Source organism: Atractosteus spatula, chromosome 8, assembly GCF_055471065.1.
Source record: "Atractosteus spatula isolate fAtrSpa1 chromosome 8, fAtrSpa1.hap1, whole genome shotgun sequence".
Lineage (NCBI taxonomy): Eukaryota > Metazoa > Chordata > Actinopteri > Semionotiformes > Lepisosteidae > Atractosteus > Atractosteus spatula.
This window is the reverse complement of record NC_142713.1, coordinates 48,868,514-48,888,294: the sequence shown is the minus strand read 5'-3', so window position 1 is coordinate 48,888,294 and position 19,781 is coordinate 48,868,514. Positions and strand designations below refer to the sequence as shown.

At 35.9% G+C, this 19,781-nt stretch overlaps 1 protein-coding gene across 2 annotated transcripts in view; it reads right to left on the bottom strand.

Annotated features, from left to right (window-relative positions):
- Positions 1-19,781, bottom strand: part of sfmbt2 (Scm like with four mbt domains 2) — an 87,322-nt gene that overhangs the window by 32,876 nt on the left and 34,665 nt on the right. For both annotated transcript variants that reach the window (XM_088924127.1, XM_088924128.1), the window contains 3 exons: positions 12,539-12,627; positions 12,185-12,428; positions 8,732-8,829 (listed from right to left, as the gene is read on the bottom strand). In XM_088924127.1, coding sequence (XP_088780253.1) covers positions 8,732-8,829; positions 12,185-12,428; positions 12,539-12,627 — 431 coding nt within the window. The remainder of the gene's footprint in view (positions 1-8,731; positions 8,830-12,184; positions 12,429-12,538; positions 12,628-19,781) is intronic.

Here is a 19,781-nt window from a genome sequence, read left to right as displayed (position 1 = left end):
TTTGGGTTTTTAAATTTTACATGAAAGTATTATTTTCACTTTACACTACATTTTCTGCATAGAGTTTAGCTTATACTGCAAGGCAATATTTTTTGTTTGGTTGTATAACATACTGGTTGATTACAACGCATAACATTTTTTTGGAAACCCATTTTTAGTATTCTTTTCAAAAACAGAACAAATAAGAACACAGCATAACTAATATCATGTGCATTATTATGGTATTGCACTATTTTGAGTTTTTAAAACAAAACATACAGCACTATTCTGATTATTTTCCTGGTTTAGCAGAAAAGCTGTACCAATACAGGTTAAATGTTGTACATTGTGATAATCAATGTAAATATTCCATGAAATGTCTCCTTGATTTGCTGGTTCCACCAGTTCAATGAGTTTTAACTCCTTGAGAGACTCTGTGTAAACGAAACGAAATTAAGAAGGCAAATCTGAACTGAAGCATGGAAAAACTGACATGATGATAAATATGTTTAAAGAATATAATTTCCCTAAAAACACTTGGCTTTTATTCAAATGCTATATATTAGCAATTTATTTTGGATTAACTGCATAAAAACATGCTGTTTATAAAGTGTAGGCATTTCTACTGAATACCCAAATTAATTTGCATAATTAGTGAGTATACATTCTACTGAAATGTAAAGGAAGGCTTTAATTAGCATTAGCTCAACACTGACATGATTGCATACAGCCTTCTAATTGCTGTATTTACACCTCTTTTCTTTATGTTTCGGTGTTGTGTTCTTGATGAATGGCTTGAAATCTGCTCAAGGACCCCAGAGATGTTGTCTCACTTCACTGACATTACCGTGTGCTATATTCTCTGATCCAGACTGTTTCTTTCTGAAGTGTCTTCTGCAAACACAAACTGAATACTAAATAATTTTCACTTCCCAGAAATTGCAGGATAAACCAAAACACTAAGTGATCATAAAATCAGAGCAATGTTTTTTTTTTTCTTGTGATTAGAAACAAGCACTCCATATGTCACCCACAAAACGAGTTTGGTGAAAATCTTTAATAACTGAATGACAGCAGCTTTCACCATTGTCACTAGAGTGTCACCTCCATTTGGGCATGTAATTGTGAATTGAAAGGCTGTGGCTAAACAAGGTTCACTGGCGATAAGTCTTACTTTCTATAAGGATCCTGAAAAACATTAACACTGTTTATATATACTGTATATACTAGAAAATAAATGTAAAACAATTAGAAAAATTACACTATATTCACTTTGGCTACCCAGTGCACTGAGGCTAGTTTAAAATAAAAGCTAAATGTCCTCTCAGTAGATGAGAGAATGATGATGTTAACTGCCAATGATAATGGGCAACAGTGCAGGTGTTTGATGTACAGATGTAACTAGTTTGTGGTAATGTCAAAAAGTTGACTCGTGGTATGTCAGGGGAAAGAAAAAGCACAGCTGCTGAGGAGGATCTGGATTAGACTGTTAATTTATCTCAGTGTGGTTTCTCCTTGGAGTCACAATTTAATGAGGTACTAGTCTTCTTCAAGAGCGTGAGTATTTCCATTCATTCATTTTTTAGGAAAACTAGAAAAATGCAATTAAACTAACGGGATGATATACATCTATATACAACACAAAATGGAAAAAACGAATGATAAATGAACATACCTGGTAAATCATACTCTGGTAAATCAAATTGTGTATAGTAATCCCAAAAAATAAGAGGAACATCTAGTAAGCCTTTTTGAATGATATGCAAACATTATAAATTTGCATCCCACATTTCCAAAGCATGGCTTAGAGATAATGCTGTTGATGAATACATCAGTGGATACACAGAGATGGAAGAGGTAGAGGTACAACACTTACATCAAAATAGATTTCAGGAAGTTAGACTGGATTTATCAAGGATCTCAGGATTTTTAAGTCAGACGTCTTATTAAAAACATTCAAAGGGCATAGTGTAAAGAGTACGGCACAGTATAGGTCACCAGTTATCAGTTAGCTACTACCAATCAAGCTACAGTAGCTGGTTTGAACGTTTGCAGATTATTCCAAAAATTATGTTAACATTACATAAAAGTAAATGTTCTTTTTAAACCTACATTCTTACATTTTTTGTTAATATGATAAATGTTTCTACAGGAGGTCTTCAAGCCGAAAAAAGACCTAAATCTTCTATTACAACACACTTATTACTGCACAAGCATATTCAATATATGCCTTCTACAAAATCAAGTTGGGAGCTTTAACTTCAGTTAAAAGACCACAGCTCGGGCTGACGATTTTCAGTTTATGTATCATTTAATGTAATGTAGAGGATATTCCTGGTCCAATAAAAAGTAAGTAAAAGCAAAACAATGGTATTTTTTGTAATAAAAAAGGAATTTAACTCTAGAGAATAAATGGATTTATCACTGTACCGCAACATAATCCACATTATGAAAACAAGCTAAATTTATTTGAATATTCTCCAGGTCATGGCATATCTTCATAAGTTACCAGTTAGTTTGCTTCTAGTATCTGCCTTCTTGATTTTCAAGGCCCCAACGGATATTCCTGGCTACTCAAGTAAGATGTTTTGGGAGCAATAACTACAATAATACATTTCCAACTATGAACCATGAACTTTAAGCATTAAAAATAATATCAGACAAGACAGAAAAGAAAAATGTGCAGTAACTGGACAGTTTTTGTATGCACACAAAGTCAAACAAAAACATGAGGCAGACAAATTTAGCCTGCTAAATTGTTCTGTGCTTTCGTGCTACCAAATAAAAGATAAGGAACAATTCTGTTGAGGGTGAGGTACAAGTATATAGCGCTGTAAATCACTGTTTTGGCTAGTCTGCTTTTTCTCTAAACTCTACACTCAAAAGAAAAATAAAAACTCAGTTTTATCTCTTCCAATGAAGAAAAATAGTTTATACTCCTCCAGGCAATGACTTTATAACATGTACATTAATCATACAACATTTAATATGCATGATAGAGCTATCACAGTGTATAAATAAAATTGTATTTGTCATTACCAGATTGCCAAATTTTTATACATTGAAATGTAGTCTTTCAAAAATGTAAATTATTTTTCTAATATTCCACAAGCAATTACACCGAGAAAAACGAATCAGTCACTGCACTGACCAAGGGCATGAATGTTACAGCGAATAACTTTCCTTGGATGGATCCCTGACATTACTCATTCCCTCAAGCACACCGTGTACAGCAGAAAATTCACACGAATCAGAGCTGATGCAGATTTGATTTAGCTTATTTTGCAGTGTCAACCTGGCTGATAAACCTCAATAAATATGTTCTTTATAGTGTGTACCTTAGGATTAGCGAACTGAATTTCAAAGCAATTTAAAACACAGCAGCCCTGACAATATCATCATTATCGATTACTGCTGTCATCTGGGCACCACTGTTGATTGTTGTAAATCTGTTTTTAATACACAACTGTGATAGCTCTGAAGAATTCTACTTCATTGTTATTAATTAAATCAATCAGAGAAATGTTCCCAATGAATAATAACATATCATTGTCATTGAACTGCTTTCATTGAGGGAAATACTGTAACTTCAGTTAAAATACTGTACAGTATATTATTCGTGTTATGTTTATGTTCATTTTTCTTTACATATGAGGATTTGTTTTTGAGAAACAGCACTATTGCTACGTTTAAGTTTTGAATTGCATGATGATCTAATGTTTGGACACCACCACTTCAAAAAAGAGATTTTTAATAACCTGTATGTCATATTCATAAAAATGATACTTCAGTTAACGGTACACCACATGATTACAAAGAAAATTCATTAGAAAAGGAATCAATTTTATATGAAAATAATCACTGAATTTGAGGGAATGGAAAATGTACATCATGTAAATCTTTTTAAATGAAGAAATTCGTTCAAGTGTAGCAACACTGAAAAGGTGAGGTTATGGTTAATATTTGGGTAAGCTTACAAGTATGGTTAAGGTTAAGATAGTGTACATCAAATCAGTACCTTTACCCAGAAGAAAATGCACTTCTTTATATTAGGAGTGCATTTCATAATTTCTTAATGAAATACAGTATATTTCTAAAGCATTACTTTAAATTGTGGTAATAACCAGCAACTACTTCACATGGAAAAAAAAACCTAACCTTGACCATAGCGTGAACCTAGCTTCAATCCCAGGGTTATTTGGAAAAGGGAGCTTACTCCATTCTTAATACTTTACAAATATATTAACATCTGGCATATTATCCATCTATAAAGTGTAATCTTGAAACCCTGAAGCAAAACGTTGACCCACAAAAAACGTTCCCACAGCCTACAGAAATAAGAACATACAGTTAAATGCATGCAATAGAAAACTTTCACTGCATTATTAAATACATACTGTACACTATAATTAAATATATTTGTATACTAAAAGAGGATCTCTGATGAAGTATGGGTCTCCAGGCAAACTGATAAAGGTTGTAAGGATGAGTTTCAAGGTTAGGTTTGTTTTAACTCCAGGGTGAGTAAGGTACCTTCTAACTGCAGAGTTTCTGTTTTGTTTTTGGCTGAACGTTGACTTTCGAGTATACAGTACTTTGCACAGAACTTTCACCTTTATGCTTGAATTACTGTATGTGGATACAAAAAAAACAACACACTTTTAAACCATAGCCCTGTTGAATTTTAAATACATTATCCTATTTTTATATAAATATGTATCTGCAATGTAACAAAGATGAACCACATAGGCATTAACAATAGCTGCTGTTCAGAGTCAAATATATTGACATCACATTATGTGTTGCCGATGACCTCTAGAACAGATCCCTGTCATTCACTCAGACTCCATATTTGAAACCAAATCCCTGCAGAAACTGTGCAGCCCCTGAATCACACAGCTGGGTCAGTTCTCTATAACACAACGTCCTTTCAGGTAACAGCAGATAAATTCGTATTTGTTTTTGTTTTTTAGCATACTGTAACATCAGCATAACTACCATCAGCAATGACACATGTGGACACACCTTTACATATACACAGAGAAACAATTACATGGCCACACCACATGGCCCTTTGATAACAATCATAACAAGACATCCAAGAAGGATGCTTCAGAATTGTATTAGAAAGACACTCACTCCTGGCAAGGTTTGTGACAACCTGTAGCCTGATAAGGTGGGACACCATAAACAACCATTTAACATACTGTAATTAATCCCTCAGAGCAACAGTAGCAACAGACTTCCAGGTTTCTAGGGAACAGTTTAAAATAACTTACATTAGCCATGAAGGTTTCATTTCCTGCGCTACAACTGCGATACAAAGAAGAAAGGTTCTGGGAAGCTACCTGCTAGAATCTGTACTCTGAATAAACTGAATCCTTTCTTTTAGTTAATATATGTATTTTGTTCATTTAATCCTCCTTTAATCTACTACCAGAAAGACACTTATTTCCTTTCAAGAGTTGCTTCAACCCCAAGCCCATCCTGGAAGGAAAGGGAGTGAGCTGAGACTACACTGGCACGCACACTGGCACACTGGGGCAACACAGAGACACCAATTAACCTAGACCACTGTGCTGTGGACTGAAGAGGGAAACAGAGCCGCTGGCGAAGGTGTTCCAGTCTGGACCCAAAACCTGTGAGACCTGTGAGGTAGCAATGCTTTCATTTACTCAGTGCATTTTTAAACTACATTTTCCAAATAACTAATGGAATGCTGTTTGGTAGCAACAATATCTTTGAAAATTATGCTTGATTCTCAGATTTTCTTCCAGGATTAAGGAATTGAAAAAAAAATTAAAAATAATCTCAAATAGCACTGGTTTAATTAAAACACAGATTTCCATAAAATACAGATTAACATTTCCATGACCATGTGTACATGGACTCCAGTTTAGGTGTTGTAACTGTCACGTTCGTAGACCCCTCCTCTTAAGGACGCTCCAGCCCTTCCTTGTTTTCCACTCATCACCCACACCTGCTCCCTGTTCCAACCCCCTTTCAGTTCTCCTTAAAAGCCAGGCGTTCACTTTATTCAGGGCTCTGCCCTGGTTTCCGCACCAGGCAAGTCCGGGACCTGGAAGCGCCTCGTCCCGTTAAGGTTTTATTTTCTGTTCCTGTTCCCTACCGATTCCGATCCGGGACCGCCCGGTTTTGGACTTTTGCCTTCGTTTGGATTCCCCCTTGGATTTTCTCCTGGATTGTTTGCCTCGGCCACACCTCCCCCGAACACCAGCGCATCAAGGACACACCCCCTGTTTTCATCCACGTTTCTTGCATGACTTTTTCCCCCATGTTTCTTCACTTTTCCCTAGATCGTGTCGTCCGCATAGGGTCCGGAAAGAACTGTTCGTTACAGTAACATGCAATAAATGACAATTTACACCGTACACTGTCAGCCATATTGTTTTGTTAAGACTTCATTCTATATATTTTACATATTCTTGGAGCTGCAAGAAATTCAGTGTATCTTCTAGTTTTGATATAAGGCATCCAAAAATAGAGCTGCTATATGGAAAACAAGTTTCAAGCATTTTGTTGGAGGCACTTATCTTGGTTAAGTGACAGGATACACTGATCCCAAAGCAGAAAAAGTTATGGTACATTATTGGCTGCTATAGGCAAAAAATGCTTACTCTCGGCATAAGAACACAGTATTAAACCTGTCAGAAAAGGTTTACAGGGAACTCCTACTTATGTATGATTTAAAGCAACAAAGACTCTGTGAAGCATTCACAGCACAACTTGATATAAAGGACAAAGACCAAAGTACAAAGTCAAACTAACCTTACGAAATATAGTCAAATCAATATTTATTGACACAGACTTCTTAAGTTGTGATTAGGAGCTACTCTATTATGCATACCTCATTAAAAGGAGACCATAATATGTCATTCCAAAAGCTAATATTTATCATTAAACAAACAGCACTGATAAGTATAGTGGCTTATTAAAGATAAAGGAAAAACATGTCAAGATTACTCAAGAAAACAATGTCTGTATTCTCACAGCAGGACTGGTGTATTGCACTACATCAACTATGGAAAACAGGTAGAGAAAGTATGAAATCAGGCATACAGTCATTTTTATTCCCCAGCATATTGAATTTCTGATACTTTGTAATTGGTTACTAACATAAAATAGTTTTAGATACATTTTTGCATTGTGAGTTTTATATAACCAAAATACAATCAAATATACAGTATTTCATAAGCATCACCAGTCCCTCTAGCAACCCAAATATTTTAGAGTATATTGTTAAAGCAGGGTTAAATGCTTTTTTGCTTTGAACAATGTTTGGAAGATTACCACAGGATTGCACATTTACAATGCTAAATAACTGACTCTGTAGTCAATTTATCTGTTAGTTAATTATGATTAAGTTAATTTGCCATTTAACATAATGCAGCTGTAATTATACAAAACTGTTCTTTGATCAGGAAAAGTGTGCGCAGAGGATGGCTGCTGCTAAGGCAAACGCTTAACATATATTTCAGAACGTACTGTATATTTCAGAAATAGACGTAATTGTAAAAGGGAAAACCAGCCCTATAAAAAACCTAAAAAAACCCTGGAATCATGAACAGGACTGTTACCATGAATCTTTCTCGTAGCATAATTAACACACAAACATCTGTGAATAGCAAAGTTCGGCTATAAAAAATGAAATACATTTTGATGCTCCATGTTCAGGGAACTTCCATTTCACTGAACGTTGAAGATTCTGAAAATGACTTCATTAGTATGAGTGCATTGCGAATCTTTCTGAAAGTCAGTGTGGTATTTGGTGTAATTGTTATCACCCTTTCAGTGAAGAAACCAACCTGATTACTCATGTGTACTGAATAATTTCAGTTTTTTCAGTATTTTCTAGCAACCCCATGTGCAGAAACATTACTTATTAAGTGGACTTTTTTTTGTATATTCTTGATACTTTCAACCACACACAGACACAGTCCATTTTTGAAACAGGAAAGTCATAAGAATAAACTCTTAAAAAGCAAGGGATTTGCAAACAGAGCAGGTTTTGTGGTCTTAGAATGAGTTTATAGCTTTATAAAAGTTCAAAAAGTGATGGGAGGACCAGCAAATCCTCTCGTGTCATTCTGAATGACTTTAAAATGAGGAAATCCAGATATGTTGCAGGATCTCAAAAATAGCCAACTTTTTCACATATTTGAGAGGTACCATGAAACAATTCCACTATATTTTCATGTATTCAATATATATAAAGGATAAAGCTATCTTTATTATTAGAGCAATTTATAAGTTATACAATAAATGAGTACAACAATATTCACATATGAGCTATTCACTTTTTAAGTCTGTGACTGTCATTCAGTGAAGTGGGATTTAAACAGGAAAAATAACAATAGCCTCCGCTGTACTTACCTGAGTAAATAGCAAACAAAAAATTAATATTTTCCTAGATAATGATAAAGATAATGGCAACCCAATGTGAACCTGCCTCTGCAATCTGGCTGAGAGGTTTGTTAGATCTGAAAAAACTAGTAGGAGAAAATATAACTATTATTACTAAAAGTGAAAGTGTATGGTACAGTATGCGAGATGCACTTTAAGTTCATACGCGATTCCTGAACATGTAGCGGTATCCTTAGTCAGTTGTATGGTTCTTAGTTTTTTATTTTACACGAGAAAATGTGCATTTTGAAGTTAAAAGACATGACTACTGTGAATTTCTAACCTCTGTTCTCCAGAGACAAGTGCAGAAGTAAGGTTAAACTCTAACCTTGAACACCTCTAGTGGCAAAGGACTCTTTGCTGCTTCAGTACATGCTCTGTCCAGGTCTTCCTTCCACTCGGGGGCAGCTTTCAAACCCTGGATCTCTGCGGACAACAACAACCATGTCAGACAATGCATAAAAGCACAAGCAGCAGGACCCAGCAGCTAATGTTAAGACTATTAAAGGTCCCTTAAAAAGTATCTTGCAGGGGTGTAAAAGGCCAGACTCTTACAGTCTTAATGCTCTGGTTATTCTATCCCTGCCTACCTGCCTACCAAAATGCTTGACGTCAGGGTTATTTAACACTGAGTTAATCTAAAGAGTGACACTTCCAAATAAATATTGGAACCTGGAATTATTCTGTTTAAATAACTGCCATTTAGCAATTCTTTACTTTCAAGAAAGGCAAGGTCTCTTACATAACGAAATGTTAAATTTCATTTCCTAGAAACTTACTTTTTCTTATGAATCTGCAGTAAATCCCCCACACACATTCTTTCAGAAGTGAATGGTGCTGTAAAGGACTGAATCAACATATTGTTCTTTGCCCTTGACATTTTGCTAGACTAAAAGCCCAACAAACCCCTTCTGGAAATTTCAGTCTCTTCAATTTAATTGGAGACTACAAAACAGTTCGCAGTCATATATTTATGAAACTGTGCAAAAGTTCCATGGGAAATAATGTAGGAATTTGTTTGAATGTCTGTAGATATCTATAGATTACAAAAGATCATATAGTTTATTAGCTATCTATGACATTGTACTTTTCTTCAAAAATGTGATCAGTTAACTTCCTTAGCAGTTTGGTATAAATGATGCTGTACTCTTATGCAACAGTACATTCTTTTTTGCTATTCAAAACTGTGTATCACATTCTGACAGATCACATGAAAACAAAGGACTCAGGCTTATTGCTGACAGAAATGGAGTAATCAGGGTTATTGTCTAAAAGCACAGGATTACTACCAAAAATTGAACCCGGGGTTAAAGCTAAGAAGGATACTTAATTTGTAGAGAAATACAATTGAAATTTATGTATACAGTACCTTGTCCACGATTGCTAACCCCTCCTCTTAAGGGAGCTCCAGCCCTTCCTCGTTCCCTCCCATTGTCTGCACCTGTTCCCTATTCCCGTTCCCCCTTAAAAGCCAGACCCGGACCTCACTCCTGGTTCCTCATTCCTCATTTCCACATCATGAGAACCCGGGGTCTTGCTGCGTCTGGCTCCGCTATGCTTTTAACTTTCTGTTCCTAGTTCCTGGTTCCCCTCGCCGGTTCCGACCCGGTTCCTGTTCCCCCCCCCCTCAGGATGGATCGCCTGGCTATGGACTTCAGCCCTTGTTTCTGATTTCCCGTTTGGATTTCCTACATGGATTGTTCGCCTGGATTCACTTCCCCTGAACACCTGCACTGCATGGACATGCCCCCCGTCTCCAGACCCTTTTCCTGCATGACCATTTTTCCCCTTGTGTCTTCACTATTCTGGATCGTGTCGTCTGCATAGGGCCCGGAAAGAACTGTTCGTGACACCTTGCAAAAGTATTTCTCTCTTTCAAATAATTTCCCATTTTTATGCATATGTTTTAAAGTGAATATTTATATCAAACCTGAATGCTCAAACTAAAATCTTTTATTGGTGTTAAGAAGTTAAATGGTGCAAAAACTGCAAAACAAAATGTTGGTTACAAGTATTCACCATTCTGGTTTTCCCTTAAAACGTGTCTGTACTTTGTGCCATCCATTTTCCTCTCAGTCCTGACAAGTTTCTCAGTTTCTGCTGATGTTAAAGAGCCCCATAACATAATAACATTGGCCGAATAGAGTTTGTGCTAGATGCAATGCTTTGCATTCACACCATTAAATTCCAATTTCTTCATCTGTCACAAAAACACTTTCGCTACATGTCTGCAATATCACTTAAATACTTTCCTGAAAACTTCATACAGGATTGGATGTGGATTTTTCAATAATGGCTAACTTCTGTCCCTTCTGTCATTCGGTCTGGATTTGACTCATGGAGATCTTCTCCCATGTAAGAAATCGAACTCAGTAACTTTTTCAAAGTCATCTTGGTCTCACAGTGGCATCTCTAAAGAGCTTCCTCCTTGTCTAACTGCACAGTTTCAAGAGACTGTGTCTGGGTGATATACAAGACACACCTTCCACTTCACTATTAACTTCTCTGTGTTCAAATTGATATTCAGTGTCTTTGAATTTTTTATAGCCTTCTGCTGATCTGTGCCTGTCTATAACCTAATCCCTAAATTGTTCTGAGAGCTTCCTGGTCTTCATGGTTGTATCCTTCCTTGAGCTTCACCACCTGACAGAGGAACCTTACCAAGACAGGTGTATTTATTTGAAAATCATGTTAACCAGAATGAGTCATTCAAGTCCTTTTGTGACTTGTCACTTTTGTGCCCCTGAACCAATTTAGGTGTGCCATAGCAAAAGGGAGGTATACTTATGCAATCAGCATTTTTTTATTTTTGACTTCTCTTTGCAGGTTTATATAAGCATATAATGTTATTCACTCATAAAGTGTTCAGTTTGAGATTACAAATTGAGGTTAAGCATATTCACTTTAAAAAACGTGTACACATCATTTGTAATTCTACAAAATGGGACATCATTGAAAGGTGGCTTAATACGTCTGCTAGGCACAATGATATATTAAAAAGAGCTTATAGTGTATGTCAAAAAAGACAATGTTAACATGGGTCTACTTCAGTGTAACTATAAAAATAGGGATGATGATGACATGACATTTTAAATATTTTTTAATCTTGACTTTTGTAAAAATCACATCAAAGTAAAAGAAAACATCAGGAATTTTACTTTCAATTAATTGAAAAATACACTGAATTGATAGTTACAATCCACATACTTTTTAAATTTACTTCTCAGTAACTTCAGGCCAGAAAACTCAGAAAATGAATTGCAGGTTGAAATTTCTGTTTTTAAACACTGGAAACAAATTACTGTTTTTCATGTAAACGTGCTTAATTCTCATAATTTCTGGAAAAGCCAAAAAGATTAAAAATAATAAAATGTAAGGGTCCATATTATTATATACAGTAGATTCAAAATGTGTACCTCTTAATGGTTTTTTGTTAAAAAAATGTTTAGCGCAAAACCTAAGAATTTCTTCATGGTATTCTATGATTAGCTATTATATATTATAGCTGCTTTCCCTATTGCCTTTCAGTGTCTTTTGATATCATCTTAATAAACCCAGATTACTGGAACAGTGCCTGTTTGCTAGAGGCCATCACTGAGAACAGGGAAAAGGCCTCTCTAAAAGTCTGTTATGTTGATATAACATCATATTGAACATCATATGTTTTAAGTGCACACAAGTGTAAAACATCCTGCAACATCAACAATCCTGCAACATACTGTACAGCAATCCCATTATCTATGGTGAGGTAATTCTGATAAGAAGTAATATTAGACATTACCTTTCGGTGGCTCCATTGAAAATCTGTTCTCTTGACACCAGCCAACAGGACGGAGCCTAAAGTCCAGGTAAAATAGCCATACATCATGTGTGTCACAATCCAACCCAATGTATCGAAGTCGCAGTCTCCCTCCGATGTTCTCTATTACTCGAACCATCCAGTACTGGAAAGGGTCTTGGCAGTCCTGCAGTTCTATCAGTGAATCAACCATGATGAGATCCACAGTGTTTTTCCCTCGAAGAGGCTGCAGATTGACAGTGGAACAGACGTGCATTTGGTCAACTGATGTTTAAGACTCAAAATCACCACGCAAAGCGCTATACAAAGAATATACAGTAAAATTCTTGAACTTACCCCTTCAAGCAAGTTGGCAGGAGCAGTACGGGACCCAGTGAGCTCCTGGATGAGAAACTCAGTCCAGTCACTGTATTTCTCCTTTATGGCTTCAAAATAAATGAATGAAAAGATAAATGGTCAAAGTCTTGTTTGCTCAGTTATGCTTTCCCTGTTAAAGGGCTGAATAACACACCCAAAAGCTAAAAGTTTCAATAATATATCATATTCTGTGACTGGAATGCAGCTTTTGTAATTATAATTTAAAATCCAAAGGTTAATAATTGTAATAAGAATTGCTTGCACTCTTACAGCATAATGTTTATCATTACAAAGGATCTAAATGCACTTTGCATACAGAAGGGGAACACGTTCATCTACAGCTGATAGCCTCATTACCCAGCTGATCAAGTGAAGAAGTGAGAAACAGCTTCACCAAATTTAACTAAGGGACTACAAGTACAAAGCGGAATTTAGCCAAGACGCCAGAGCTGATACTCCTGCTCTTTAGAATAGTGCTATGGAGTCCTTAATGACCAAGTAGTGAAGGTTAATGTCTCTTCCAAAGAACAGAATCTATTAAACCAGAATGGGGCACTGGTTTGGAAATTCTGATCCAGAGGAAAGACCGCCACTACACTACAATACAGTCATATATCCGGTGTCCTGCAAAAGTACAGTATACAAGTATGCCCCCTTTTCATAACATCCCATTGTGTTGAATTACAAATGATGTACACATTTGGAATATTTATCATTAAGATATCAATGCTCAAAAGGTAAGCTTTCAGCCAAGCAGAAGCCTCACAAAAATCCAATAAGAAAAAAAAAACTTTTAACAGACTTTAAACATACTACCTTTAGCTACTTTCTGCTTTTGATCATGATACTTAAAACATACAATATCACTTCATGTTTTCAAAGGTTATCAAAGCTTAATGATGATGAAAATAATTTCATGTCACTGCTGTTTTGCTACAGGAGATGGAAAAAAGCGCTTTACAAATCACTGAATAAAATTCACAGAGATGAGGCATTAAGACATCTGTTGACATTCGAGCACATCTTTCTCTTTCTTCTGTTTTATACTCTTAGGATGATTGTCTTTGTATTACCACATCAGTATGTGAATAGCTGGATTCTTCAGAGTATGAACACATCCAAAACCACAAATCCCATGTACAGCCACCAAATAAACATTAGAATGTAAATTTTTTGTAATCCATTTAGGGTTATAAAAAAGTGTGATCTGATGAACAAGCTGTAATCTACAGGACACTAAACTGAATATCTGTTGTTCGGTATGAGAAAGGAACCTTTTTATCTGTCAAGAAGTACATCTATTGTGATTGTTAACTATCCACTCAATATTCACTTAAAAGGCACATTTACATATGTAATGATTCAACTGAAAAGTAAATGAAAAATAGAGCTTTTCAGGTTAAAGTACCATCTTTAAATGTATTAAATGCACAGAAGTATTTGAATTTGAATTCTATACAGGTAATATATTTAATCTGCTTCCAAAACAGCTTCCTACTTCCTAAACCACATGTAATATTGCAGTGATTTATAATTCATTATACATTTTGTGTCTTGATTTGATTCACAGTGTACTGTATAACCTGCTGAGAACAACAAGACTCAAAGCTAATCACAGAGGAAAAAATAATTTGCTCCCCACTGTTGCACAAGTAATAAATATAACTCTCAACAGAGCAGCAACACAGTAAATGGTGAAAAACTTTTATTAAAAAATAATACCTCCTTTAAACTTTGAAAATAAAAAGCTATAAGAATACGTTTTGTAAAAACAAAATTACAACTTGTGTGGTTAAAGGTTAAAAGTGGAGTGATTGGTCACGTTCTGAAGTCAGAATCTGTGAATACTTCTATTGATCAGTAATCTACTCTTAAATCAGTATCATATGGGAGCTACATACAAAATAAAATATGACTAATATCAGGACTACACAATGGGAAATTCATTAAAATTAAGTGAAAATTGCAAATTGAGAAATAATTAAAATTACAGAATATTTTATTCACTGGTTTCTTTTTTGGCTATTATATGATAATAAATCTGCTTTCCTTTTAATTCCATCATTTTTCTCTCTTTTTTAGTTATATGCTTGTTGACCTCAACCCACAAATATGTAAACTATTTTTACATCTCTTACTTGGATTAGTCAGCATCCTACTGAAGACAATTGTAGCAAACACATTTGACATTTGAACTTCAGCTACAAACTCATCCTACTTCTGATTTCAAAGCTGAAGGCTGATTTTTGATCTGGAGAATATTTCTGTTTCTGCTTTGATTTCCTCACCTATCACTATTAGGTCTATTTTAGCAAGGTTTGAAAAGACCATCAGATACCAAGATTTGCAATGTATCTGATGGATCACTCTGAATGAACAATTTGCTGGGAATTGTTCGGAGCGTCTCAGCCCAGTGACTGCCTAGCTGAATCTCACCTCCAGCCCAGGACTGTATTATGAGGGCTCAAAAGTGGCACTTGCCTGTGATTTCATACCCATTATAAGATGTAATAACCGCCCACTTCACACTGGATTATTAGAGAAGGAAAATGTATGCCCTACTCCGTGTATTCCAAGCAGCCAGGACAGAACTGTTATTTTTGCCAAAAAATGCCTGCAATCATTCAAGTAATTTTTATTTTAGAGAACAGCTTTTCTTTGTAGTAGTACATACATCCATTATAAAAAGCATTTTCAAATATTAAAGACCTAAGTGCTGCAGAGGAAGACATGAAAAGAAAAATGTAGGCAATGCTTTGTGGAATAAGGAGGTTAAAGGATAAAATGCAGGTTTACACGCAGATGAGCTGACCAAGATCAAGCAAGCAAAGGGCAAAAAATAAGAACCGTCTCTGTTTTCTCTCCATTTGAGTATATACACAACCTAAAACAGAAAGCCTCCTTAGCAAGATTACTTTCTTTCTTTCCTCAGCCAAAATTTCGTTTGTCTTTACTACTGCCACTGTGTAATCCAGTCTCATTGAACACCTGAGTGTACAGAGGGAGGAAATGCCTCATCACTCAGCTGCACTGGAGACTAGCAACGGTTATGATTCCCTTAAAGGAAGAATGTTTGGGAAGATATTTTGTTAGTTGTGAGAGGGCAATTACTACTTATCCTAATCAGACCACATATACATTTAAATTTTTTTTTAAATACAGTTTTTAATTTGAAGAAATATTCAGTAATGCTTAGTGGCACTGTATAGCACTAAATATAAATGGCAAAATTTGTTTTGTCTATAAACTGTCCCTGTCTGTGCCCTGCAGAGCCCTGATAAGTACTGGGTGGGTTACAAATCCATGCTATACTTGTGCCATAGAACTGCGCCTCAAAATTGTAATATGACTCCGATTTTAGATATTTAGTGGACTAGCAAATATTCCAACCTGGAAAACTTGCAATGCTTAAAATACCTTCAAATTGATCAGCCAGTGACCTACCTTGCACTTGCAGGAAAATAAAAAGAAATGCCTTCAGATTTAACACTTAAGCAACGTTAACATACATTATTAGGTAGCCTTGACTAAATCAAAGCAGGCACCACCTCATCTTTTATAAACTAATTCTCTGTGTTTTGTCCTAGCGGCACAACAGAAAGGCTGTTTTATCGATCATCTTTTTACAAGCCTTCAAATTCAATAATTAAACTGTTTATAAAATATTTCAATAAACAGGCAGTCACAGCCAACTAATAAGTCCATTATAGCGCAATAATCTGTTTGCGTAGCACTGATGCACATCAATCTGCTTTAATTACTTGAAGTCCGATACATTCATGTTGATCATGCTTGTCATATACCATCAGAAAGAGACAGGCAACTATATTTTCTGAATAACAAAAGCCCTTCTGCAGAGCACAGTGCCTTAAAAACATTGAACAAATTTATATAAAATGTAAGACATATAAAGTATATGACAAAACATGGACATAGAATGAGAAGTGTGGATTTATGGAAAGTTTTAACCTACAAAAGAAATCTTTGTTTCATGCTTCATGCTTTTATGCATCTCTGATTAACATGTAACTAACGATTATCATGTGTGGTTAGCACATCTGAAATTTGGACTTGTAGAAGATGCACAAATATTTTACAGCTCAATAATCTGCAGCATTCACAAGCACGGGTACACAAGCACATAAACACATAGCCTGTTCATGAGGGTAAATACACCCCTCCTCATCTAAGTTGCAATGATCACCAGGGTTTTGGGGAGGACAGAAGGAAACATAAATCTCCGACATATAATTAGCACTTTTAGAGTTTACCATTCCACAGTCAGTCAAACGATCCATTACCACTTACACGTGAACAATGCTGCAGCGCATTTAAGTAGCAAGACCGTACTACTGTAGATTCTCATTTGTGTAATTATTTTTCCTCTTCTACCACTGGAACACACCAGAAGCTGGCTTCTCTTGAGTCCTGTACAGTGTTGATTTTAGTAGGCCTACTTGTTATCATCTCCTGTGATGTGCACCTGTAGATGTGCCATTCCTTCCCGTTCAATGTCATCTTTCTTGGCAGCACGACAAAACTAGAGCTCACACAAGCATTTCGGCTCAGCCAAGCATTTCTTCCACAGAACAACATTCAAACGGTGGACCAGCCGACTCTTCTCCCTGATTGAAGTGCTAGGTTTTGATCTGCAGTAGATTCAAAGCAGTCCAGTGTGTCCTCTAACTAGAGCCTAGCTATGTTAGGCAGTGCTGAGTAACAACGCGTCCTTATTAGGAATGCTTTACTCTTCATGGGTCAATACTGTGCAGCTGTTATGACTAGTAGTAGAAGGTACACCCATTAATAAGTCACAGCTTGATTCTCAATATACAGTATATATGTACTTAAGTGCTTCTGTGACAATCAAAATTCAAGATGAGAAATTGCCTTTGTGCCTCCATAAAAATGTCAACCAATCTATGTGGTCTGTACAAAGATATGAATGCAAAACAGATGTGAATAAAAAAACAAACACAAAAGACCCAGACAATCTAAGAAGCACGGAACAATGTAAGCTGTTGTTAGTAACACAAATCATAGAAATAGAGTGAGACATCATTGTAAGAACCATTGTCAATGGGCTTGACTAAGTGCAACTGGAATTATTCATCTCAGAACTAAGAAAAAATGGGTTGGACCCAAGGAGACAAGAAACAACCAAGAATATCTGCCTGAGGATAGCAGTGTGAAATCAAGACGCTGATCATTGTAAAATTGTAAAAGAGTGCGAACTTCCCTCTGCAAGTGGCGCAGGGTACCACGCTTTAAATGCATGGCAGCAGTATTCTTTTTTGGTGGTGTTAGAGGTCAAACATTTTAGTGAAAATAATGTTTAAAATAATAGTCTTAAAACCAACATGACTACAAGCAATTTCTAAAATCTAAATAAAAACACCACCCCACAGGCCAGGAAAAACTGAACAAATTAATTTACCTTTTTTAATCATCCATGAACAATTTGGTGGAGAAAAAATGAACAGGCTGTATCCTCAGAGACAAATATCTACAAAACGCATGAACTAAAAGTAAAAACACAGAGAATACCATTTACAAATATTTACAAGAAGGGTATGAGTCCCTGGGCCCAGTCCTTTACAAAATGACGCGTGCCAATACAGCCCAAAAGCTATATAAATTCAGTAACAGGAAGGCAAAGTTGCTTCATTTAAAATAAAAGACTCTACTCAGGACAAAACCATGCTCTAAGCTGATGCTAAACCAGAGGGAATCTTTCTCCCCGCACCAAAAAAATGTACTACATTAAAACAGAGGCTTCTCTTACCTAGTGAAGACCACAAAAAGGAAATAAACATTTCCACAAATAGAAGAACACAGCCCCTTTTCCTAAATTTAAAGCTGGTGATGTTATCATCATATCGGGGCATTTTTCTCCACTTAATCTTACCTCCTACTCAAAGAGTGGCTTGGTGTCATCTTCAGGTGCCCTGTTGGCATGTTAACTTTACTGGGTCGTATGACCAGCTACACGTTGGTCACCATGCCTGGAGCTCAACTCAGCAGGTGGCCCTATGAGCTATCCACTACAGTTCTCTTTGTGTAGGTCTAGCATGCAAAACTGACCTATAAGAAACAATTAATCCTTCAAAATATTTAGTAATTAGACATTTCTATCTCTGTTCCCCCAAGTAAGCACTTACAGTACTCACTGTTAAGTAGGTCCCACGTTTTTACAGGTCATACTTCCAGCACTATGGGATTTCCTTTGTTGGATTATACTATAATCCATGTAGGGATCCTTAACACAGCTGAGACACTAAATAATGATAATGATCTAACCCATGTCCTCACAGTTTCATAACCAAAATTGCTTAAATTCTTTTGAATCTTAAAAAAATACACTGGGCTCATCTGCAGGCTCTTCATGACTATATCATATATACAGTATATAATAATGATTTACCCTTTTAGACAATCTGTTTTAAAAGAGCTTCAGTTTTGACTATATCATGTATCAGTTAACACTCCAAATGAAGTGAACGTATAATTGAATTTGACAGAACTTACCAATAAGTTCAACAAAGGCTCCGAACAAACCTTAAGAAGTGAAGAGATTTGTAAATGATGGCTCAGTCCACAGTGCGGGCTAATCTGTAAAGCCCAGAACTCCATTAATTAGGTCCCTGGATGTTCAACATTTATAGCAGGTGTGCTAAGTCAACTACTCCCAATTGGAATCTTTGTGTAAAAAAAATGAGCTGAATGCTGCAGACAAAATATGACAATTTTGGTTTACTTTTTTATTGCTATAACATGTACAAATGAAAACATATGATCCTTTGAAAGGCTTATAAGAAATCACCCCTTAAAGACAAGAAAATGAGTGCCTTATGTTGTACATGCAACATTTATTAAAACAACACTGCTAACTGATGCCATATGTTTAACTGAACTACAGTCAGAGATATTTAAGGCTATATATTTATTTACTGCATGCATTTTGCAGTTTTTTTAATTCCCCGATATAATTTTAAAAAACAGTATGAACATTGGAAAACACGTGTTCGCTCTCTGTTCTCATACCTTTCCATAAATGCACTTAAAATTAATAACGACCAAGAAAGATTTACCCAGTGTTAAGTCTTCATACGTTTGCTGAAGACACACAATTTCAGTGTGTTTTCGACATGACTACTAAAAATCACAAATAACACACACGATGTCGCTTTAATGTAGCAGTGCCAAGATAAAAATAAAAACC